This window comes from Hevea brasiliensis, chromosome 6 (genome assembly GCF_030052815.1).
Source record: "Hevea brasiliensis isolate MT/VB/25A 57/8 chromosome 6, ASM3005281v1, whole genome shotgun sequence".
In the NCBI taxonomy this organism is placed as follows: Eukaryota; Viridiplantae; Streptophyta; class Magnoliopsida; order Malpighiales; family Euphorbiaceae; genus Hevea; species Hevea brasiliensis.
In genome coordinates this window covers 17,501,824-17,527,579 of record NC_079498.1, presented here as the reverse complement: position 1 = coordinate 17,527,579, position 25,756 = coordinate 17,501,824, and the positions used below count along the sequence as shown (strand labels likewise).

Here is a 25,756-nt window from a genome sequence, read left to right as displayed (position 1 = left end):
CTTTATTGCCTTTTAGCTAAGCCCACTTATTATTATTAGAAAAAAAAAAAATAAAAACCCACTTAGTGTTTCCTTTTCATTGACACTTTATCATTATACATAAAATTATAAGTTTTAATATTAATTTTACTAAAATTATAATAATTGAATAAATACATTAATATAAATAAAATCATACAAATCCAGTAATTATTTTCATATTTTTTTAAACTGAAACTTTTAATTATATAGTATATATATTGTAGTTAACGTGCATTTAGTGATGTATTTAAATAATCAAAATTTAAACTTTGCTTGATTATCATTTCAAAAACCTTAGAGAAAAAAAATCCCAACCTTTCATAATTTTTACAATTTTATCCTATATATCTTTTTTTAATAATTTCATCACAACCTATGAAGAGTGATTTAATTACACCCTACTGAACTTAAAACCCTGCCAGCTCAGCACACTTAATTCCTTAATTAAACAAAAATTAGAATAAATTTAACATAATTAAAAATTAATTAATCAAAAGTTCTATGTTATGCACGAGGAGTTAAGATTGAGAAGCAATTCTGTCAATGGGTGGTTCCTTTTTTTATTCAAACTGAGATTGGGAAGCAATTCTCTCAATAGAAGAGACTTTCAGATTGAGACTAATTAACTGACAATAACCAACTCTACCTGCAACTGGCTAATGCGTATCGATGGAAAACTTAGCTTCCATAAGCTGTTAAATTGTTGCATGGTATGTCTAGCCGAACCACGGCAAAGGTGCAGTGAATATTGGAAGTGTTTTTGAACTATTGGAAGCGTGAGATATATTAGGTTGCTTGCACAGTTGGTGAATCGTCCGTAATTGCAGATAATGAGAGCCTTCATTGTCATGCTGATTCTTGAAAGGGTAAGAAACCATGACCTGCTGCACTAGCCATTTGCCTTTGTTTCATTTCAAATATATTTTCCTTGTTATCGCTGTTGATCAGCTTTATACATGTTCCATTTCCATTGCTTATCCAAAAAAAAAAAAAAAAAGATTCGATGAATGAAGATGGAAAACTAATGTCACTTTCTGCTGAGGCTGAGAGTCTCTATCGCCATTGTTGAGGATGATGTCTTAATGCAATTGTTTCCTAAAATGGAAGAAATTGTACTAATTGTTTGAATATTTTTGCTTGCTCTGTTTTTCTTTTTGAATTGCTCTGTTTTTTCCTTTTAGCTTCTTAGTGTTTCTGTTTAATTAGAGATTAAGAGTGCTTACCTGGATAGAGCTATTAACTTTAACAGCTAAAATTAACAGCATGATAGAATTAATTCATTCCTCATAGGAAATTGTTAAAAAAAAGTATAGAGAAAAATTGTGAAAAGTTATTCTTTATCATTTTCTCTATTTTTAATAATATTATTTAATTTTTAATTTGAACTTTACGCTATGTTCGGAAAAATTTTGTGAGAGAAAAATAAAAAAAGAAAAATATTTTTTATTCTTTATTTTTCTTCCTTGTATTTGGATGACTAAAAAATAAAAAAAAAAGAAATTGACATTAAAAATAAAGGGTGAATATACAATTTTTTAGATATAAGTCTAATTTTTTACACATTATTTCTTTTTTTTTTTAATTTAGTGAAAAAATAACTTAAAAAAAAGACTTATTTTTCTTCTCTTTCTTTTTTTTTCTTATTCAAATAAGAGAAAATATCTTTTTAAAGTTATTTTTTCTTATTTATTTTCACTCCTTTTTTTTTTTCACTTATCTATGTTAATGTGTTGAGTAAGTAAAAATAGTTATAAATCAATCACTTTAAGGTTTTGAATGAATTGATATGATCCAAAAGTTCATGACTCTGCGGCTAAAAAAAGATTATCTTTTAAGTGCTTTGAACTATCAAAGTTGATGATTTGATAAGGAGACAATGTTAGTGATTCTTGAATACATTAATGGAAGAGCAAGAAGACGCTGGATAAAGAAAACTCATCGGAGAGCATCGTGGCACTCATGAAATACTGTCTTGAAATAATAAGGCAATTTTTGCAGCAGCGTTTGAGTGTTTCACTCACTTAATTTTAATTTATTATTAAAAAATTAATTTAATGTAATACAAAGTTTTTTCTATGAGAATTTAAAAAAAAAAAAATGGATTCTTGGTGAGATGGAGCGTGGGCGTAACGCGACCTAGAGCTTTCTTAATGAAGTGAGAAGTGGAGGTGAGGTGGGGTCCAGAGTCTACGGTTATTGTTGGTGTATGCGTTTCCAAATTCCCTTTTGCATGGAAGCAAGCAGCCCACAGCCCTCTGTCCCTCTCCTCTGCCCATCGCCTCCATCCGATTCTCTTCTCTAAATCACTTCCCTCACTCATCTCTCCCTCTATTTAGAGCTCCCTCTTTCTATCTCTAACTCTCCTTCTCTCTCTCTCTCTCTCTCCCTCTATATGCGTTTCCAAATTCCCTTTTGCATGGAAGCAAGCAGCCCACAGCCCTCTGTCCCTCTCCTCTGCCCATCGCCTCCATCCGATTCTCTTCTCTAAATCACTTCCCTCACTCATCTCTCCCTCTATTTAGAGCTCCCTCTTTCTATCTCTAACTCTCCTTCTCTCTCTCTCTCTCTCTCCCTCTATATGCGTTTCCAAATTCCCTTTTGCATGGAAGCAAGCAGCCCACAGCCCTCTGTCCCTCTCCTCTGCCCATCGCCTCCATCCGATTCTCTTCTCTAAATCACTTCCCTCACTCATCTCTCCCTCTATTTAGAGCTCCCTCTTTCTATCTCTAACTCTCCTTCTCTCTCTCTCTCTCTCCCTCTCTCTCTCTCTCTAAACTACTAGAAAAAAAGGGGGAATGATTCTGTTGATATGAGTCGTCCCTGAATTCCACGCGGTTTCTCTACTCATATTCACCTTTGATTCTTCACTAACAATTTCTCAGGTGACCCAAAGCTCCACTTTCTTTTTTCCACTTCAATTGGTTTCTATTGAATTGTGTCTTTTTTTAATCGTTAATTCGTTCACGGGATAATTGATGAGTGTGATTTTTGATATTTGGTGAACTTCTTTTATTGATTTAGTTAGTGGGTTTGAGATTTTTTGTTTGGTCGGTTTTGTGACTTTTTGCTTTAGATGTTTTGCTTATTGTCTCTTTCTGGGTCTTATTTCGTCTTATTGTTTTGCTTTTTTATTTATTTTTATTTTTTTAATTTTTATTTTCCATAGGTTTTGATTTGTTCTACTGAATTCTACGCCTTCTTTTTAATCCGTTTCTATGCAATTTTTCTTCACTCTACTGGGTTTTCTTCAGTCTTGAGGTACTATACCTCATTTCATCTCTCCTTCCTCCTCTTGATCGTATCTTTATTTTATTTTAAATTTTTTAGTTTATTCTGATTTTAATTAATATGGACGGCTATATAACATGCCAATGAACTCTTTTTTTTTTTAATTTTTTTTATAGAAGTGGAAAAGGGTGGGGGTTAGGTGGATTTGGCAGTTGTGGCCAGGGAGCGTATGGGTTATGATATAATAGAAACTTATTATCTGGAGATTTTGTGCTTTGATGGCTATTTTGCAATACAGTTCTAGTGGTTTTTCGCTTGAAGCTTAGGCGCATGAATATTCATAGAGATTCCCTTCCTTTCTTTTTTGTTTTCTTCTTTTTATGCTTATGTTTCGATTTTGAGCAACTTTTGAGTTATTTATTTCCATGGCCTTTTGGTTAAAGTTAAAGACTAAAGATGTCTAGAGATTTGTTGTGTGATTTCTTTAACACAAGCAGAATTCTAGGTTTATGGATCTTCAAACGAAGCATGCTTTTTGAATCCAATGCTTAATCTCACATCTCACAATTATGACAAGCTGGGTGTGCTGTCTTACTTCATCAGTTTGAACATAAGACTAATTAGTTATTGTAACATTGCTACTTTTTCATGTCTGTTATTTTGGTTGGTTTTTTACCTCCTAAATTAGGTATGCTAGGGAAGAATTGTAACTTGGTAGGATCTATATATGTCTATTTCTATATGGATTTTTAGAAGTTTCTTTGATTTTTTTATCTGAAACTGGTTAATTTTCAGGAAGAATCCCATTCCTTAATTGTTGAATTAGTGGGATATCGATACATCCAGAGTAGCTAAAATGGGGGTCACAAGTTCTAAAATAGAAGAAGATAAGGCTTTGCAGCTTTGTCGTGAAAGAAAGAAATTTGTAAGGCAGGCACTTGATGGCAGGTGCTCACTTGCTGCAGCTCATGTTACATATATCCAGTCACTGAAAAATACAGGAACTGCTCTAAGGAAGTTTATTGAATCTGAAGCTCCAACTGAATCTTCATTGTACACTTCCACTAATGCAACGCCAGAGCCTTTTGCTTTAGTAGAGAAGTCCCTTTCACATTTCTCAACCTCTTCTCCACCTTTATCACACCCTGTGGATGCAAACCTTTCTCCATCACCGTCTCCTCCCAGCTCCAGTCGGTTTCAGGCAAATCACATGAAATTTAGAGGGTTTTCTTCCAAAAAAGTTGAAGAGAAACCTCCTGTAGCTGTTACAGGGACAGTAACCTCATCTAGTACCCCACAGAATATTACACCTCTTTCCACTGAAAAACCTGAAACATCACCATTTGAAGCTTCTTCAGTCCCACCAGGAACTCCGCCATGGGATTACTTTGGACTTTTTCATCCAGATGACCATCAGTTTTCTTTTCAAGAAGTGAAAGAAGAGAAGCCAGGGTTGGAGAATGTTGATGATTTAAGACGGCTTAGGGAAGAGGAGGGAATTCCTGAGTTGGAAGATGAAGAAGAGAAACATTCATTTCATGCAAGTGAAGAATCTGAAGATTCAGAACATGACTTTGATGACCCTCCTGCAGATACTTTGGTTCGAAGTTTTGAAAATCTTAATAGGGTACAAGATCATGTTGCACCTAGTGCGTCACCTGCTATGCCTTCTACTGTAAGTGCAGCTTCCGAGACTGAGTTATTTAATGGGGAGAAAAGTAACTCTCCTGATTTGTCACCGTTGAGAACTCAATCCTCAGCCCTGGCTGTTTCATCTGAAACAAAGAAAACAAATGTAAGAGAAGATCAAACTGAAAATAAGATTTCCCCCAAGGACTTATTTTCGAGCATAAAGGATGTTGAAAATCTGTTCATAAAAGCTTCTGATGCTGGGAAAGAAGTTCCAAGGATGCTTGAAGCAAATAAGTTGCATTTCCGTCCAATAGTTGCAGCAAAAGAAAGTATGGTTAATCTCTTAGCTTCTGCCATCAGTATATCTGCTTATGAGATTGGGCTTGTTTGATACTTGGAACAATAATATTTGATACTTTTTCCTATTATAGTTGGGAATGTGCAAGTGTTGAATTCCCACATTGGAAGAAGATGAGATGAGTGAGAGATATATAAGTGGGAAAGACTTATAGACCCATTGCCTTGAAGTTTTGGGTTGGATGTGGTTTCAAACCCATAAGTGTGTTCTTTAATAAGGTCAATTAAGAAAGATTCTACCTCGGCGCTTTGGGCTCCCCAGATTTCTAGCAAGACCTATGAACCATATTATTATATGAAAGACTAGATTGGCTTTCTTGCATATAATCAAAAAAGAAATTTCTATTTCATCTCTTGCCATTGAAAAATTATATATTGAGGTTCCTTGTTCTAATATGAGTAAGTTGTAGCATTTACTTAGCATATTTTCACTGGCAGATGAATCAATGGTATCAACATTCCTCAAGGCTTGTTTCTCTTGTGGGGAAGACCCTAGTCAAGCTCAAGATGGTAAACATCCTTATTTCTATGCTATACTTTTTTTCCCTCTTACATGTTACAAAACAGTCAGACCTCATATCTGGGTTACACTTATATGGGCAGTGAGTTGCTTTCAGAATGCCTATCTTTAAGATGCAATCGGCATGAACTTTGACCGTTTGGATGACTCACTGATGTTTCTCTAACTTATCCTTACAGTTTCAATCCCAAAAGTAAATGCCATCTAACTATCCACAATTTATTGGACTGAAGTATTGAAATAATTTTTTTAACAATGTAAATTGTTTGTAATGAATGTAAATCATATATTTCCTTCTGCACCATGTCATTTGAACAAGCAACTGGCCTGCTACTCTTAGTTGTTTTATCCATAATCGGTATGAAATGAGTCTCAGTGTTGTGCTATTTGATTCTCTCATGAGCAACAAAGCGTTCTCCTGCATATTTATTTATTATGATGAAAGTAGGTATATAGGAGATATTGGTAGAATATTTCTTCTAATATTTATGTAAATTTTACTATTTTATTCAAGTAATTTTCCCAAGCTATGGTTGGATACATTATCTGTAAATAGAATTATGGAGTTAGTTGGAGATCAATATTGTAAGATAATTTATGCTTATGTTCTTTTCTTTTTTGGGGGTTACATTTTAGTCCTTGATGGTTGCCCATAATTACTAATTAGGACAACATTTTCTCAAAATTACAACCCCCTCCTATGTTTTGGTTAAATAATAACAACTAGGTCTAAGTTAATAATGTTTTGTATGCTAAAATTAGTGATATGCCTAAAATAACCTTATGATGTGCAATATTGTATTTAAGGGTTATTACATTATTTTTAATAAAAAATTACACTGGTTATTTTTTTTAATTTCTTTTTCTTTAAATTTTCACCATTTTTACAAAAATTTCTCTCAAATTACTTCCCCAAACTGATATTGCATTAGAGTCTTAGATGTTGTTTTACAACTAACATTGTTTTCTTTAATTTATGTGGGTTATTTTTTTAAGCAATAATTTAGTGCTCTATATATACTTAAATTTATAACCTAATAAAAGTATTTTGATCACTATCACTATTTCTATTTTTGATTGGATGAGATTGTAATTATAGAAAACATCGTCTTGTTGTATAAATTATAGGCAACACTTGAGGACTAGAACATAATTTACTATTTTTATGGGCCAACAAAACATAGTTATTATCCCACTCCCACTCCAAACCTTAAAAAAGGGTAAAATGGTAGCCTTTGTAAATGTCTATTCCTTTATCCAGGGGTGGCCAAGGGCTGGTTTTGGGCCAGTTGTGGGCTTGAATCAGAAGCTCAGGGGGGCCGGAGATGGTTCTCCAGGGTTTCCCTTGGTTTCAGTTCGGTTCCAGTTTTGATCAAATCCAGCAGTTGATTTTTTTTTTTCAATTTTTTTTTTTGTAAAAAAAAAGAAAATCTTGGACTGGCTGGTTTGGTTTGGTTTGGTTCAATACTGATTTTGGTTATTCTGGTTTTGCTGGTGGTTCTGAACTGTGAATAAAATGTCTCATGACAGTACACATCATAGTGCACACAAGGTTGAACTCCAAATATACCCATTTACATGGGAAATAGCACCACTTGAACACAAATGTTGGTAGTCATAGCAATGAAATATCAGTGAATAATGCCATCCACTTTATTGTTTGAAGTTTTCCTACTTGTCTTTCTTCAGATGTTGAACTTTTTATTTGTACTTTTCTTTGCCATATTCAATAAAATCTTCCCCTTTTTTTTTGTTTTTTCAAAAGAATAGCTCATTTTCTCAGTAAGAGCTCACTACTCATGCATGTTTTATAATTTTAGCTATAGCAAACTTGCTGTTTTGCTACAACAATAATGTATGGATGGATTTATATTCTCTAGAAAACACATTTCAAGAGTAGTTTGTGTAATTATTCTTACTAGAGGAGTGGTTCCATGAAAGTTGTTCGTTTGATATACTTTTGTAATTTGTATTGATGTTTATTCCTTAAGGGCTTTGTTGAGAAAGTCCAGTTGAATCAAGTCACATAGTTGTGAAGAGTATATTCATTGCATGGGAGGGGCTGATGCAGCTTGAAGCTCACAAAGAACAAACACTCACACAGAGTGAAAATTGAGAGAGAATTCTCTGCTGCAATTTTTATCAAGAGAAACCTGAACTGAAATTACATAGAATTTAGGGATATTCATAGGGATTTTGAACTCCTAAACCTAATAGGAAAACAAATCTACAAACTAAGAAGTTTAGATAAACTAAATTACAATAGGAAATCCTAAATAAAATAGGAAAGAAATCTAAATCTTACTTAAAATAGGAAAATTAAATAAATCCTAGATGAAATAGGAAATAAAAATAAAATCCTAATTGAAATAGGAAAATAAAATAAGCTAATTTTAACAAGCTAAAACTCTCCCAAGACAAGTAGGATCGTGTTAGGATTGCTTAGGTCTGCTGAAAAATACACTTGGAAACATGTTTGGACTGAAAAACACATCTTCACAATCTGCCATAGAGGGAAACACGAACGTCTGCCTCTGTTGTGCCCTGTGGAACACACCCTGGTTGTGTTTTGGACTGCTGGAACACATCAGAGGTGTGCTCTTTGCTGTTTGGAACTCCAAACCCCGCGTCATACTCCTCGCTTGGGAAAAACTCGTTCTTGGGTTGCAGTGAAACAAGATAACTCCCGGATCATTCCCCCCTACTTGGAATAAACTCTTCCTCATATTTTGAATGGAAAGAGAATAAAAATCTTCATTGGGGAAGCAAACCACATTGCCTTCTTTGATGAGGTAAGCAATGGAGATTTGAACAAGAATGAATTGAACTTGACCCTTGCCTTTGTCTCTAGAAAAACAACTGAACAAATAAAATTAACAAAAACAATAGAGGCTAAAGAGTTTGGGCAGATTTTCAATATCTATCATCCCTTTAACTTGAATTTTCCGGATGTCCAACATTGTCTACATGGATTGTTTTCCTTCAACTTCCATCGAAGTCTCCATGGCGAGATATTCTTCATTCCCTAGGACCAATGTTTTGAAATCCGGCCTAGTCAAAACCAGTAAAGGCTGAGGGTCAAAGGTTTAAAAATTCAACTGAGGTCGAATCAAGATTTATCTAGTATATCATTAAATAAATATTATAAAATTAATAATAATGTTTTATTATAATTAATAATTTTATATATTTTTTATGAATAATTATTAAAATAAAAATATATAAATTTTCTTTTAAAAATAATAAAATTGTACCAATGTTTTGAAATCCGGCCTAGTCAAAACCAGTAAAGGCTGAGGGTCAAAGGTTTAAAAATTCAACTGAGTTCGAATCAAGATTTATCTAGTATATCATTAAATAAATATTATAAAATTAATAATAATGTTTTATTATAATTAATAATTTTATATATTTTTTATGAATAATTATTAAAATAAAAATATATAAATTTTCTTTTAAAAATAATAAAATTGTAAATTATAATATTTAATTATTTATAATAAAGAAATACTTAAGATTAAAATTTTAATGATAATAAAATTATTCATATTAATGAAAAATAAATGTTGATAAGAGAAAATTTTATATACTTTTATTGTAAAAGGTTGATAAAATAGAAAATAATTTAATAATTTAAATTAACATATTAGTAAAATAAGTTATTTGCATCATTAATTATTATGTTGTAATGGGTAAAGTTGAGAATTTTTTATTTTTCTTGCCATACATTAATAGTTATAAATTATTTTTCATTAATATAATATAGTTTAAGTTAATAAAGCAATAATTGTGTGTGTGTGTGTGTGTGTGTGTGTGTATACATATGAGTTGAGTCAACAACAAAGATATAATTGATGTGGTTCATGGCTATTAAATATCTAAAGATGGTCTCAGGTTCGAGACTTGTAGCCATCATTTCAAATTTTTTTTTTTAAGGAATCAGAATACTCGTTCTAGTCCTAGCTGGGTTATCGATTCATCGTTTACTCATCTAGTTATGGTTTCAAGTCACGGTTGCGGATAACGGAAACAAGCCTATAACAGTCGTAACGTAACGGTAAAGGTTTGATGCTACACAAATTTTTTTGAAAATTTGCCAAGTTTATAAAATGACTATATATTGGTAGATATAAATAAAACTAAGATACATAATTATATAATGATACAAATACATCAAATAAACCTATAGATTGGATAAACTAACCTGTCTAACTATAAACTTAACAACAAATTTAACATCAACAATAAATTTTTCTTAACAAATATGCAAAAAAAGCAAAAAAAAAAGAAAAAAAAAAGAGAGGAGATTGATAATGAAAAGAAAAAAAAAAAAAACAGCAAATAACACACCTTTTTGCAAGAAGTAGCTTTGTAGAATAGAGTGGAATTGATGATCATAGGTTAGCAAACAATAAGGGAGAGATTTTGTAGAAGAAGAAAAGAGCAAGTTGGGTGAAAATGAGAGAACAAGAAATATATATAGTAATGCCAGAGAAGTATATGCATACAGAGTTCAAAATTGGTGTAACGGATATTACGACCGTTATCTAACAGTAAATAACGGGCGTTACTAATACATAACAGTTGTAATGGCTGTTACACCTATAACTGAAAACTTACTTGTAAATAACAGTGTATCGCGTAACGAGCACTTTCAAAACTATAATAACGGTCGTTATTTAAAACCATGTATCCAGTTCATACCAGTTTTCATAAAATGTGAGTGTAATAGTTAAACTAAACCAAATCAGAGTCTAGTTCTCAGTTAAACCGGTCTGACTGACTAGTATGGTCCGAGTTTAACCACAATGCTTAGAACACATTTTGAAGCTCTTCATCTTTAACCATAGCGAAAGGAAGTTCAATTATAGTTTCTAATTTAGATTATTCAAACTTCGGCTCCTCGAATTCAAGCTGCATTGTTGAATCCCGAAGCGCCCTTTGTTCTTCACTTTTTCATATTTCAACAACTATTGGCTTTGGTTGGACTTGTTGGCAAAGTTGCTCACAATCTAGAGGCAAAAATTCTTGTTTCAACAAATACTTCATTATAAATCATGTAGGATTGGTCTGTTTCCCTCTCTCTCCTAGATTGCAATCGCTCCCACCATGCAGAAGAACCACCCTTTAATCGACGAGTTACCAATTTGACTCGTTTTTTCAGGTGCTATGTCCATATAGTTGAAGAATCTATCCACATTCACGATCCAATATAAGAATTCTTGTATATTGAGATTTCCATAGAAATTAGAAATAGTTCTAATTGATTAATTCGTGCTTCTTTTCCTATCTCTACTATGCTGCTAATGCCTATTAGCCTAATTGGCTGATATTTATCTTCCTTTTCCAAATCTTCATCATAGATATATTGCCCATGTACTGGCCTTCTTTTGTCAATCCAATTCTTGTTTGTTTTATTGTCTAAGCACCAAGACAATATGTAATTTCTTTGAAGTGTCTCTAGATATGCTCGAATCTGAAATACATCTATTGCTCCAAACATTGCTCCCGCCGTTGCAATGTTTTGTCCCTATGGTTAAGGGCTCTAGTTCCCCGATCATCATCATGAGAATCACCGTAACTGCCACCTCCATCAAGGTAAGTCATCTCGATTGTGGCGATTTCCTGGTTCCGATAGCTAGGGGTGTGCACAGTTTTAGGGGTCTCAAATTGAGCCAAAGAATTGCATCAAACTAAACCGGAACCGAAAAAGAATTGTTACTATAGGAACCAAATCTTACTGAACCGAACTTACTTTATTGTTTTGATTTGATTTTGATTCTTCATCAAGAATCTAACCGGAACTGAATCGAAGAATCGATTACACACACACACACACACTCTTACATATATATATATATATATATATATATATATATATATATATATATATATATATATATATATCATAATTTATTCTTATATAAGTACACATATATATAGCCTAATATTAACTTTTATTCTGTTTAATTATCAATGTATTTAATCACCCTATAATCATTAATTATATGACTAAATACGTTTTAGTCATATAATATACTTTCTTATCCTTAATTATATATGTATCTTATAATTAAATACTATATAGTTTAGAAATAAGTAAAAATAATATAATATACTTAATATCATATATATAATATATTTTTTTATATTAGTATTGTTATTTAAATGTTAGTATTATTATTTTTATGGTATTTTAGTCATACTTTTTCTTTCAACTTTCTTTGTCACGTAATGAAATTAATTGTGTGAAAATGAATGTGCCATCATATTGGAGGAAGGTTTGGAACTTGGAAGATGATTAGAGTTTTTTAAAGTGGAAAATATGACAATAAAGCTTGACTTTATGTTATACTTGTTGATTTGGTATTTTATATTTGAGATGAGAATATTACATGACTTATTATTTTGGTGCTAACTTATATTCTTTATATGAGAGTTCTTAGTTTGATTTTAGTATTTTTCTTGAATAAGTATTTATTTTTATGCTTCTTTGTTGATATTTTATGTTGATATTAGTATTGTTATTTAAATGTTAGCACTATTATTATTATTATTGGTATTTTGATGTTAAAAATTTATAATTATTTTTATTCTTTTAAAAGGAACACAATGATATTATAATTTTCAGTGTAGGAACTGAGAGCTGAATTGAAATCAGAATCGAAATTGGAACTGAAACTAGAATCAGAACTTAAAAAAAAATACTTAGAACTGAATTGGAACCGAACCGAAATTTGTTTCTGGTTTGGGTTCCAAGAAAATGAAAGAACCAAAGTTCAGTTCTAGTTCTTGCAAAAAAAAAAAAAAACGAATTGGAACCACACACCCTTATTGATATCCCCCTAACGCAGTGTGAAGCTCATAAAGAAAGCACACTCACACAGAGTGAAAATTGACAGAAAGTTCTGCAATTTTTATTAATAGAAACCTGAACTGAAATTACCTAGAATATAAGGATATTTATATGGATATAGGACTCCTAAACCTAATAGGAAAATAACTCTACTAACTTGGAAGTTGAGATAAACTAAATTACAACAGGAAATCATAATTAAAATAGGAAGAAATTTAATTCCTACTTAAAAAGGAAAATTAAATAAATCCTAGATGAAATAGGAAATCAAAAATAAAATTCTAAATTGAAATAGGAAAATAAAGTAATTGAATTTTGACAAGCTAAAACTCTCCCAAAACAAGAAAAAACTTTCCTAAAACAAGTAGGATCATGTTAGGATTGCTTAGAACTGTTAAAAATACACTTGGAAATGTGTTTGGACTGAAAAACACCTGAAAAACACATCCTCACAAGCTGCCAGAGGGAAACACTAATTTCTGCCTCTGTTGTGCCTTGTGGAACAAACCCTGGGTGTGTTCTGGACTGCTGGAACACACCAGAGTGTGTTCTTTGCTGTTTGGGACTCCAAGCCCCGCGTCAGGGGCTGCAGTTCAGAGTGTTTGAAGCACTTGCTTTCCAACTTTCAGGGTATGTTTGGTAGTGCTATTGCATATAGCTATCAAACGTGCATGATAATTCTTCGTTTTAGAGAATGAATAGCTATCTGCAAAAGTTTCAAATATGAAATTTTTCTCAAAATTAGCTTTTGGCATATGAAATAAAAATCTACAGTCCATTACCAAAGAGAATTCCTTCTAACATTTTGTCTAAAAGTTGCTATTAGCAACAACAATGCTAAACATGCTCTAAGAAGAGCTTTATGCATATTGATTGATTAAATTGTTCAGTGAAATTTCCTATTTATGATGTTTATACTTAGGCATATGTACATTACAAGTATCATACCATGACAGCAATAAGAACATGATAGTCATGAATATTTGAGAAGCTGAGTTACTCTACTTGTTTAACTAGCATACTCTTAATGGTAATTTTGTTACCTTCTTTGCACTTACAGTGCTTCATTTCTTTGCCAGAACAACTCCGCTAATTCTTTTTTATGTTTTCTCAGAGCCTGCTCAAAATTCTGTGAAATACTTAACTTGGCATAGGACAACATCGTCACGATCATATTCATCCAGGAATCCTCTTGGACCACATGCAGGGGATGACACTGAAGATCTCAATGGTAATATTTTTGAAAATTCTTGCATGATCTCAGGCAGTCATGCTTCGACATTGGATAGGTTATATGCTTGGGAGAAGAAACTTTATGATGAAGTAAAGGTATTTGGGTTTCTTGATAGTTACAGGACTGTTATTAAACATGTTTTTCAATTGATATGCAGAGTTATTTACTTGTTTGCCTAATTCATTTGATAGGAGAAATCGATAAATCTGGTGGAAATGGTTAGGCATGACCTTTTAGTTGTATAGGCTTGCATCTTTTTATTATTCAATAAGAACATTAACTATTTGCATTTTCCTTGCTTCCTATCCCTATTAGATTATTAGCTATTTCACTGGTCAAATTGTGGTCAAATTGTCTATGTTCCTTTTCTATTTATTTAGCAGCTGTGATTAATATATTGCTTCATAGGTTAGTTTTTCCTTCCAGGGGTTGTGTGATGCATTGCTTGTTGGTTATTTTGACATGGCATAACTCAAAATTGAAAATTAGTAACAATCAATATTTATTAAGGCTAGAAAAGGAGGTAGACGTAAGATAACTTGCTGAAGAAGTGAAAAAGAATTCACCAATCCTAGACGAAGCTGCAGATATACCCCGAAACCCAGTAGAATTAAGAAAAAAAAAAAAAAACCATATAGTTATACTCAATAGGATTGGGTTTAAAGCTTATATTTTCAAGTAAGAAATGCTATGATGCCATCTGTTCATGTTCAATAAACTGTTTGCACAATATCAAAATGTCAAAGAAATATAATTATTAAATTTGCCCATTATGCTGTACTGTTGATATCTAATACTATATATAAAAGGAGAATTTAAGTGGCACTCACCTCGACTTAAATGCCTGTTATCAACTAATAAAATGGTAATTATATTTGGTGATAAAGTTACTAAAATATCTATAAAAAATTGACTACTTTTTTAAAAAGTATCAGAAAAGAGAGCAATGTAGAAGAAGCATTGGCTGGCCGCCTGAAGGGAAACATCTCTAACTTTTGAATCACCCATAATATTGCTGCCTCCTTACAAATACATGATGGGTTTGCTTGTCTTGATGATAATTTCTGGTAGTTCTTATTGTTTGTCCTTGATTCTTAAATGGGTTTAAGGAGGATGGACCTGTGCTGGAGAAAGTGATTCAAATTGATTCTGGCCTAGTTCAGTAGCAGGTTTTGATTGGTTTTGCATGGTAATGTAATGGTGCAGCAGAGTTTAAGAAGATAATCAATATGTGGTGATGGTTGAGATTGCACCACCAGATTTGGGAGAGAGAACAAAATTTTGGGGTGAGGATGGATGTTTTGGTCATGTGGACAATCTATCCTTGAATGAAAATAGCTAACATCCAGATTAAAAAAAAAAAATGTAAACTTGATCTTGAATGATATAACATCATTTTTTTTTAATTAACTCAACAACTGCAATTACTCTTAATTTTCGTATTGCTTATATATGTATATAATATGTTGGACATTTAATAGTTTATAATAAATTTTATAATTTATTTAATTGATGCTATAATGCAACTGGTAGCTTAATTATGTATTCAATGTTTAATTTATTGGGATCTTGAGATAGTATGTCAATTGAGATGCACTAAATGGCATTACCACGTAGCATATCTAGCAGCATATAACATTTAGTAATGTGGTTGGCTTTAATGACTAACCAACGTAACTCATTACAAATTTTGAACTAAAAAAAAAAATCCCAAATTCATGACACTCAAAATTTCTTGAAAGTTGAATTTTGAATAACGTATGTATTTCCTTCAATTGCAAATATATTTACATATCTTCTCTTTCAGGCTATTTGGATGGTCAGAAGAGAGTATGATGCCAAGCGCACAATCCTTAGGCAACTGGAATCTAAAGGAGAAAACAACAACAAAAAAATTGATAAAACTCGTGCTGTTGTTAAGGATCTACACTCAAGAATTAGAGTTGCAATTCATAGAATCGATTCCATATCTAAGACGATTGAGGAATTGCGGGACAAAGAACTTCAGCCACAACTTGAGGAATTAATTGATGGGTATGTGCTTCCTTGTCATGTTTCTTTAATTCAAGTTGCCACTTTGATTTGCTCATTGTAGAAAGAGATGATTCTCATTGATTTCAATTAATCTGTACATGGGTATATATATACAATTGATTCCTATAATTGTGTTCTACTAATTAGGAAGAAATCCTAAATAAGAAATCCTAAATAGGAATACAGAATACAAAATATACAGAGAAATAATATAGTGATTGACTTTCCATAACATAGTGATTGACTTTCCATAACACTCCCCCTCAAGTTGGAGCATAGATGTTAATCATGCCCAACTTGTTACAAATGTAATCAATCCTAGCTCCATTCAGAGCTTTTGTGAAAATATCTCCTAACTGCTCTCCAGTTTTGATGTGTCCTGTTGAGATGATCTGTTGTTGAATCTTTTCACGAATAAAGTGACAATCAATATCAATATGTTTGGTCCGCTCATGAAACACCGGATTAGAAGCAATATGAAGAGCAGCTTGATTATCACACCACAATTTCGCAGGCAGGGAGGTCTTAAAACCTGTCTCATCTAGTAATTGAAGTATCCACATTACCTCACATACTGATTGTGCCATGGCTCAGTATTCGGAATCAGCACTAGATCGAGAAACAACACTATGCATCTTGCTTTTCCAAGACACCAAATGTCCTCCAATAAAAACGCAATATCCAGTAGTTGACCTCCTGTCAACCTTAGATCCAGCCCAGTCGGCATTTGAAAAACATTCAACATTCAAATGCCCATGATTACCATATAGCAAACCTCTTCCTGGAGCGCCCTTCAGATAACACAAGATTTGCTCCAAGGCTTCCCAATGAGCAACAGTTGGGGAAGACATAAACTGACTTACCACACTAACGGCATAAGCAATGTCAGGACGAGTGACTGTACGGTCAGTCAATTTTCCTACCAATCTCTCAGATCTCTCTGGATCTTCAAACAACTCACTATCCCCTGCTAACAATTGTAAAGTTGGAGTCATTGGTGCGCTACAAGGCTTAGCACCTAATTTTCCTGTCTCTGTCAATAGATCGAGGACATATTTTCTTTGAGACAAGAAAATGCCCTTCTTACTTCTCATAACTTCGATACCCAAGAAATACTTTAACAATCCCAAGTCTTTGGTCTGAAACTGAGTTTGGAGGAAGGTTTTAAGAGATGAAATACCTGCAGAGTCACTCCCAGTGATGACAATGTCATCCACATAGACTACTAAGAGAATTAGACCAGCCTCAGATTGCCTATAAAATACTGAGTGATCACACTTACTCTTTTGCATACCAAATTCCTGTACTGCTTCACTGAATCTCCCAAACCATGCCCTAGGACTTTGTTTCAAGCCATAAAGAGACTTCCGAATCCTACAAACTTTACCCAACTCCCCCTGAGCAACAAACCCAGGTGGTTGCTCCATATACACCTCCTCCTGAAGATCACCATGAAGGAAAGCATTCTTAATATCCAATTGATGCAGGGGCCAATCATATGTAGCTGCTAAAGAGATAAACAAGCGAATAGAAGTAAGTTTAGCTACCGGAGAAAAAGTATCAGAGTAATTAACCCCATATGTCTGAGCATATCCTTTTGCTACAAGGCGTGCTTTTAACCTAGCCACAGAACCATCAGATTTACTCATCAGATATACCCATTTGCAACCAATAGCTTTCTTACCAGTGGGCAAAGGCAATAGTTCCCATGTACCATTAGCATCTAAAGCCTCAATTTCCTCTTTCATAGCATTATACTAGCCAGGATGAGACAGTGCCTCATCAATAGTATTAGGGATAGGAACAGAGTCTAAAGAAGTAACAAAACACCGAGAACAAGAAGACAATTGATTATAAGAAACAAAAGAAGAGATAGGGTAAGTACATGAACGTTTACCTTTACGAAGAGCAATGGGTAAGTCTAGATCAGAATCATGATCAGTATGAGGTACAGGATCTCCTAACGAAGTAGCTGGTGGAGGATTTGAGTCAGGAATCTCCAATCTCCTGGAATAAACATTAACAACGGGAGGTCGAGTAGGTCTAGAGACAGAAGGAACAGGCTGTGGGAGAGGACTAGACATTGGTTGGACAGTATATATTAAGAGATCATCCTCCTCCCCGACTCTCATACACAGATGATGGAGGAAAAAATGGAGTGGATTCAAAAAATGTGACATCTGCAGAAATAAGATAACGATTAAGAGTAGGAGAGAAACAACGGTACCCTTTTTGGAGCTGAGAGTACCCAAGGAAGACACATTTGAGAGATTTTGGATCCAATTTAGTAACCTGTGGACGAACATCACGCACAAAACAGGTACAACCAAAAATACGGGGTTCAATAGGGAACAAAGATTTTGTAGGAAATAAAGTAGTATAAGGAATATCCCCATTAAGGACAGAAGACGGCATACGATTGATTAAAAAACATGCCGTAGAAACTGCATCCGCCCAAAAGTGTTTAGGTACTTTCATCTGAAAAAGAAGAGCACGAGTTACCTCAAGAAGATGACGATTTTTTCTTTCGGCCACGCCATTTTGGGATGGGGTATCCACACAGGAAGACTGATGAAGAATGCCATTTTGTGTCATATAAGGCTGAAATTGTGCTGAAAAGTATTCTTTGGCATTGTCACTTCTTAATATGCGCACAGAAATATTAAATTGAGTTTTGATTTCATTACAAAAGGTACAAAAGATAGAAAACAACTCAGAACGATTCTTCATTAAATATAACCAGGTAACACGAGAGTAATCATCAACAAAAGTAACAAAATAACGAAATCCAGTTTTAGATGTAACAGAACAAGGACCCCAAACATCAGAATGAACTAACTCAAAAGGAGATGAAGCCCGTTTATTGACTCTAGACACAGAAGGCAAACGATGATGTTTTGCAACCGACGACTCACATTCTAGATCGATAAAGATCAAATTGAGGACACAAACTTCTTCTTGGTAGACAAAGAAGGATGACCCAATCTACAATGAGCTTCAAGAGGTGTTAAGGTACTGGAGCAAACAAGCGACCGCGGTACATGATTTTCCAGAATGTAGAGACCACCTGACTCGCATCCTCTACCAATAATCTGCTTCGTCGTAAGATCCTGAAACAAACACTGGTCAGGAAAAAAGGAAACAGAACAATTTAAGGTGCGAGTAAGTTTACTAACAAAAAGTAGATTAAAAGAGAATTTTGGTAGACACAAAACAGAAGACAAAGAAATTGACGGTCGGGTTCGCAGCCTGAACCCATGACACAAGAAGTAGAACCATCACCTAAAGTAATGAGAGGAAGTGAGATTAGACTAAAGCGGATAGAAGACTAGAATTACTGTCATGTGATCCATCGCACTGTAATCAATAACCTATTTGGATGAAGAAGACATAAGGCATGTAGTGGATTTACTCGACTCAATGATCGCAGCGATGTGAGGAACCGGTAGGCTTTAGAGATGCACGACATCGGGAAAATTGTGCAAAATCCTGCAGATACCAAAATAGTTTTCTCAGAGGAAGATATCAGAGAATTCTTCACGCCATATTTGCCATCCGTGATCGGTGATTTTTCTCCGGGTTACGGACAATTATATTTTGTATGGCGTGCTTATGGCAATAATAACAAATGACTCCTCTTGAGTCCTGATTAGAACTAGCCTCCATTACGACATTACTGCTGCTCGTAATTCCTCCTCTACTTCCTCTTCTATTACCCTCGTTGTCCATTTGGATTACGGCTAATAAGAGCACTACCGCAGTCGTGAAGATTGAGTACTCTGCACGAAGGACCCGTGTGAACGTTTCATGCAAAGAGGAAATCTCGGAATCGAGAGAATCGAGATTTAGCGCCTCATACTCGAAGGAAGGCCTGCAAGAAAACTCATAATGCCGGTTGCTCTGTTAGGCTGCTAACTTTCACATCAGGACTAAAAGGCAACAATACATTAAGTTCCTCATATACCCGTTTAAAATCCATAAAATAAGCCGTGAGAGACTTATCATCTTTCTCAGCATGGTAGAATGCCTTACAAACATGATAAATACGGGAGATATTCCCTTTACCAGAATACAGAAAATCTAAGTAATCCATCAATTCCTTAACAAATTCACAATGATTAATTAAACTAATTACCTCACTATGAATCGAGTTCCGAAGCTGCAAAAATAACCGAGCATCCTCCCTTAGCCAAGTTTGTCGTGTATCATCAGTGGGTGGATCTCTAGTAAGGTGATCATCCTTATCAATGCTACGCAAATAGACCCTAACAGTCTTACTCCACTCCAGGTAATTCGAACCATTAAGTTTGTGTTCCGTGATCTTAGTCATCACCGGAATCACATCAGAAATAACATTCTTATTGTCTGCTATTTGTTGAGACAAAGAAAACTAACCGAAACGCTAATCCAAAATGCTTATAGCAGCAAAATAACCCAAAATCACAAATCAAGCAAATACCAAAATATGATCTGAGAGCCAAACCTCAGAAGTCCTTTAATGGTTATACTGGATCAGGCAACAGCACACAGTGGTGGAATGAGGGGGTTGAGACGACGCCGGCAATGTTGATCTGGGTTGAAACGGCCGGTCGGCGGCCAAGGTCTCTCCTGAGCTGGGTAGTGAGAACAAATAGTCACCCTAGATTGATGACCTGCTCTGATACCATGTAGAAAGAGATGATTCTCATTGATTTCAATTAATCTGTACATGGGTATATATATACAATTGATTCCTATAATTGTGTTCTACTAATTAGGAAGAAATCCTAAATAAGAAATCCTAAATAGGAATACAGAATACAAAATATACAGAGAAATAATATAGTGATTGACTTTCCATAACATAGTGATTGACTTTCCATAACACTCATGACAATTTTCAGCCTCAAATCCTGGATGCTCGGATGCTCTTCATGCAAGTCAGTACTCAGTAGTGTTAAGAGACTTTTTAAGTTCAACTTCATATGTTGATGAAAGCAACAATATATTATAACTGCTATAGATAAAATGATTTATTTGGATGTCTGGCCTAAGTATGAAAATATCAGGTAGTGTGATTGGTTCACCTGTCCACCAGTTTATCACCCAAAAAATAACCATTTAGTTAAATGAGAATGAAATAGGTATCAGTATCGTAGAATTGGATTATCCCAAAACTCTGTGAATGTCACTAACTAAATCATGATTCATTTTTTCAAAATTATGGTTAACTGAATTAATTTCTGATTTAGGAAAAAAATTAAGGCTTATTTATGACAGGTTTCTTTCATATTAAAAGTTGTGTTATCTATGATAGTGGAGTAGTTATTTTGGTGGAGTTGGATTCCATGGGGCCATCGCTTTGTATGAAGACTTGTTATATTGTAACTAGTAAGCCTGGATTAACATCCCTTTGCCATATCCCATGTGGTTTTGCCACAAGCAAACTGTTAATTTGGATAGGTCCTCAGATTTTGGGCAAGGATTTTTCATTCAGGTTGAGCCTTTTTGATTCTCAGTCTTGAAGCTAGCTGCTGTTGGCAGCAAATGGTTTTCCCATCCCTTCATGTGTGAATGTGAGTTGTAGTTGTATTTACTTATGATAGAACACTGTATCTTGTCAGTCTCATTAGGATATGGTAGCCTCCATAAAAAATCACATATGACAAAAAAGTTGGTTTCTAGCTGATATGTATAGCCCTCAAGTTCTGAGAGATCGGTGGAATCTGTTCTCTCTTACAAAGGAAAAATTATCTCAAGTTTTAGTCAGCGTATTATTCTAATTTCTGACTCTGCTGTTCAATGCTAGTAGTTATACTAACTGGATTTGCAGTGTCATATGTGTATGTATCCAGTGCACCATTTGTGTGATGGGATTTCTCCAGCCTGTTGTTTCCAGCTAAGTGTATCCAATTTTCATGTCATCAATTACATGGTTTCCATGCTTTGGCCTACTGCTAACTGTATGCTGAGATCTTAACCAACTTTTATGATAATCATTCTTCTGTAGAATGAATAAGAAGGAGCATTTACAATTTGAACATTTCTGGTGAGCACTTTTAACTTCTCACCCCTGCTGACAATGGCAGGCTAAGCCGGATGTGGCAGGTGATGTTTGGTTGCCACAAGCTTCAGTTCCACATTATATCAATAGCATACAACAATGGGAGCGCTAAAATCTCTATACAGTCAGAGTCACATCGGCAGATTACCATCCTTCTAGAAAATGAACTTGATTCTCTGTCATCATGTTTTACAAAGTGGATTGGTGCTCAGAAGTCCTATCTGCAGGCTATAAATGATTGGCTTTTCAAATGTGTCTGTCTTCCACAAAAACCTACAAAGAAGAAAAGGAAACAACCATCCCCTTCATTAACTTTGAGAAGAAGTGGCCCTCCAATATATGTCACCTGTGGAGTCTGGTTGGAGAAGCTTGAGGACTTGCCTGCAAAGGCAGTTGTGGAGGCTATAAAGGGTTTGGCAGGAGAAACTGCTAACCTTTTACCCCGCCAAGAAAAAAATCAAGGGAAGAGTGCAAACCTAGGAAATGGCAGCGATTTAGGAATTAATTTGTTGAGAGATGAAGCTTCAGAAGACTGTATATCAGGTTTTGAGCGTTTCCGATTGAGCTTGGAGGGATTTCTTGGTCAGTTGAATAACTTTGCAGAGTGTTCTGTGAAAATGTATGCAGAGCTCCATAAGTCCATCCAGGATGCTAAGAATCCCCCCACACAACCTCCATTCCAACAAGAAGTTGTTTAATTGAAAAAAGAATTTGGTTGCAGCGAAAGGTTCAGAATTTCATTTGTGCAGCAGTGTTCAAAATTCTGATAAATGAAGATCTTTGCACAGAGTTCAGTTGGATGTGGTCATTTGTACATGAGGAAAGTAATAAAAGAGTACGTGGAAGCCATTTGTGGTACAAAAATGAAATAAAGAAGCTGATAGTAATTTGTAAGAGTGGGTATAAAGGGAGGAGGGGTGAGTTTGTAGTTTAAAAAAATGTTATCGCCTGTTGCTGATGGTGATAAATAGAGTAATTTTTCAATGTAAAAGGACCTGTATAGTTTTCCTTAGTCGTCACCAATTTTTCTCAGCAACTATAAGAACTCAGATCAAATTCCACCCCAGTTAAATATTTTGATTAAGCATTGCATTTTAATATTAACATTTCCCTGTATACATTTATCATGTGCTTGGGTTTATATTCTGGAATTGATCCCAGTAACAACACTTCATTCTGTCTTCCGGTTTTGAACTAGATTTCAAGTAAATGAATTCGGGTGCCTATCCTGTTTGGATCTCTGCTTTTTGTCTGTAAATATTAAGAGGGGATTTTCTAGCTGTGGAGTATTCCTTCTAAGGTGATTTTGAGCTTCTATTTGAGTTTCTTGTGCTTTTGCCTCTCAAAGTGTGGAGCTCGGCTTTGATTTGAAGCTGTGAGCTCCATTTAAGTGCACAGAATTTCTAATCTAGCCTTTGATGAGGGCAAGGGCAGAGGCATTTATTCTTCTCATTATTATGCTTTCTTCCTCTCTTTATTTAGAGTCCTAATTTATGGATTGAAAAAGTGAGGTAAACCTCATCTTCATTAAAAAAAAAAAAAGAACTCTTTTCAATCAAGTTTATTAGTTTAAAAAACCTTATCTTTCCAATAAAGTTTATTAGTTTAAATTACCTCTAAAAGCTCTTCTCAAGCATACTATTAGGAATAATGGTCAATTTGTATAATTAAACAGAAAAGATAAAATTCGAGTCGATTATACTTTGAGACTGATAAATTTAGTCTCCATTTTTAGCTTTGCTCAACATTTAGGGGAAAGAGACATGAGAGCAGCTGAATTTGAATGTTAAAAATAATATTTTGGTGTTTAATATTTTATTAAATATTAAATTAGTCTTTATATTGTTTTAATAATTTTTTAAAATAATATTTTCTAAAGATAATGGTTAAAAAGAAATACTTGTAATGTTGGAATTGTTAAATATTTGGTTTTGATTTGTAATTTTGAAGTAAAAAAAAAATGAAAGGATGGTATTTATTATTATTATTATTATTATTATTATGATGTTTTTTTAGGTAAAGTATAAAGAAAGAGGAGATAAAGGATGAAAGAGTGCAAAAATAAAGAGCAAATAATATGATTAAATTGTAACTTTTTATGAATTTCGTGAATTAAATTATAAATTATTAAAATTTCTATTGAATCTTTGAATAGGCAAGACAGTATAAGAAAAAAAATATATTAAATTAACTTAATTTATCAATACAATTTTAAAATTTAATTGACTCAATTTTTAATTTTATATTTAATTAAATATTACTACTAATTTGAAAGAATCTCATTTGCTATCAACGCATATTTTTAATCTCTCAAACGGGAAATATTATTTTAATTGTACTTGTATAATTTTTTTCATGAAAAATACAATTTGTATTAAAAAGCTTACGATTTATTTAAATTGCGCAATCAAATTTGCAATTTGTCCTTAGCATATATCATTATGTATTAAAACTAATGAAGTTAAAATATTTATGAAGATATAAATAATCTAATTAACATATAATTTTTATTTAATTTTTTATTGAACTTCGATACATTTAATTCTTTTTTAGGTTGAGTATATAAATTTACCCTTAATCTTTACTAAAAGTCTAGTGGTACCCTTATATTTTCTTTGGTCCCGTCACACACTTAAATTTTTAGTTTTTGGCATTATTAAACCCCTGTTATCCTAGTTAGTAATGTGCGTGAAGTTAGACAAGTTAAGTGTGAGCTCCGTCTCCCTTATAAGTGCGAGAAACCCATTTATCTCATCGTCAATCATCCTAGTTTCGTCTGATCAGTGGTCATTCCCCAGATCTTAGGGGTTGGGGATGCTCTTTCCCAGTCGGGAAGATGGATTTACACTCTCCTCTTCCTAGATTTGGGTGTTAATGTTAGAAAATTAATTCAGCAAACTTTGAAAAAAACGCAATGCAACAAACTTGGATATGCCCATAATTTTAAATCAAATCCCAACAGTTAATAGTTTTGGATCGTTTGTTTGGCTGTGAGCTTGCAGATTAGGAATGCTTTTCTTTGTGAGGGATTTTAAAGATCTGATTTGGGTTATGTAAAGCAATTCATCTTAGGGTCTTTCCATGTAGTAGGCTATCTAAAGGAAGAGGAACTGAGTGGGTATCTGTTTTTTGTCTTGCTATATGAGATTAAGACGCCAAGCTTTGCCATCCCTATTCTCAGTTCTTCTAGCATCTCCTTGGTCCTTAATTCCCTCGACTGAAATGGTTTCTACCAAGAGGGCTTGTTTTCTGGTTATTTTGGTTGGGGGCTTGGTTCTTCATGGCTGGGTGATTTGCATGCTTTCGTTTTTTATGAAGCTCTCTTGTGCCTGTGCTTTTTGAAAGCTCTATGCTCATCTTGATATTAAACTGATGGTTCCTTTTTTTGATGGCTTCATCTGCTGATGGCTTCCAGGTTGGGATTTCCAATCCTTACCCATTTGTTTAGTCCTAGGGCTTGTTTTGTGTTTTAGGCCTTTGGCCTTTTCTTTTAGGACTGGGTTTGGTAGTGAAATTGTTTTGGGAGTGGGCTTTGTCTTTCTTACCATCATTTCCTCCTCTTTTGGCTGTAGTAAAATTATCAAGAATATAATCGAAATCAATGGTCATATGCAATTTTAGTTGGGTGAGACCCTGGATCAAACAGGAATAGGATTCTGTCAAGAAATCAAGAAGAAAATTGGCATACAAGTTGAACAAATTTGAATTGTTTAGAAGGTTAGGAATGTACATATAGTAGGTAATGGTCTGTCTTGGTCTGCAAAACGCCAAAACCATTTTTAGTATTGGAAAACCTAAATATTTACATAATGAAACTACACAAAAATCCAT

At 33.9% G+C, this 25,756-nt stretch overlaps 1 protein-coding gene across 1 annotated transcript; it reads left to right on the top strand.

Annotated features, from left to right (window-relative positions):
* Positions 1–2,609: 2,609 nt before the first annotated feature.
* LOC131180773 (protein ROLLING AND ERECT LEAF 2-like) lies at positions 2,610–23,041 on the top strand. The gene is made up of 6 exons (XM_058148437.1): positions 2,610–2,903; positions 4,045–5,210; positions 5,677–5,748; positions 13,729–13,943; positions 15,656–15,882; positions 21,951–23,041. Exons 2-6 carry the CDS (start codon positions 4,106–4,108, stop codon positions 22,621–22,623), a joined length of 2,292 nt encoding a protein of 763 aa, XP_058004420.1. The 5' UTR covers positions 2,610–2,903; positions 4,045–4,105; the 3' UTR covers positions 22,624–23,041.
* The last annotated feature ends 2,715 nt before the right edge of the window (positions 23,042–25,756 follow it).

Bases quoted from the DNA above. Each gene is read 5' to 3' on its own strand.
- LOC131180773 (XM_058148437.1), top strand. From the start codon at position 4,106: ATGGGGGTCACAAGTTCTAAAATAGAAGAAGATAAGGCTTTGCAGCTT. The intron at 5,749-13,728 runs GTAAACATCCTT...ATGTTTTCTCAG, and splicing joins CCCTAGTCAAGCTCAAGATG to AGCCTGCTCAAAATTCTGTG. The intron at 15,883-21,950 runs GTATGTGCTTCC...TGACAATGGCAG, and splicing joins CTTGAGGAATTAATTGATGG to GCTAAGCCGGATGTGGCAGG.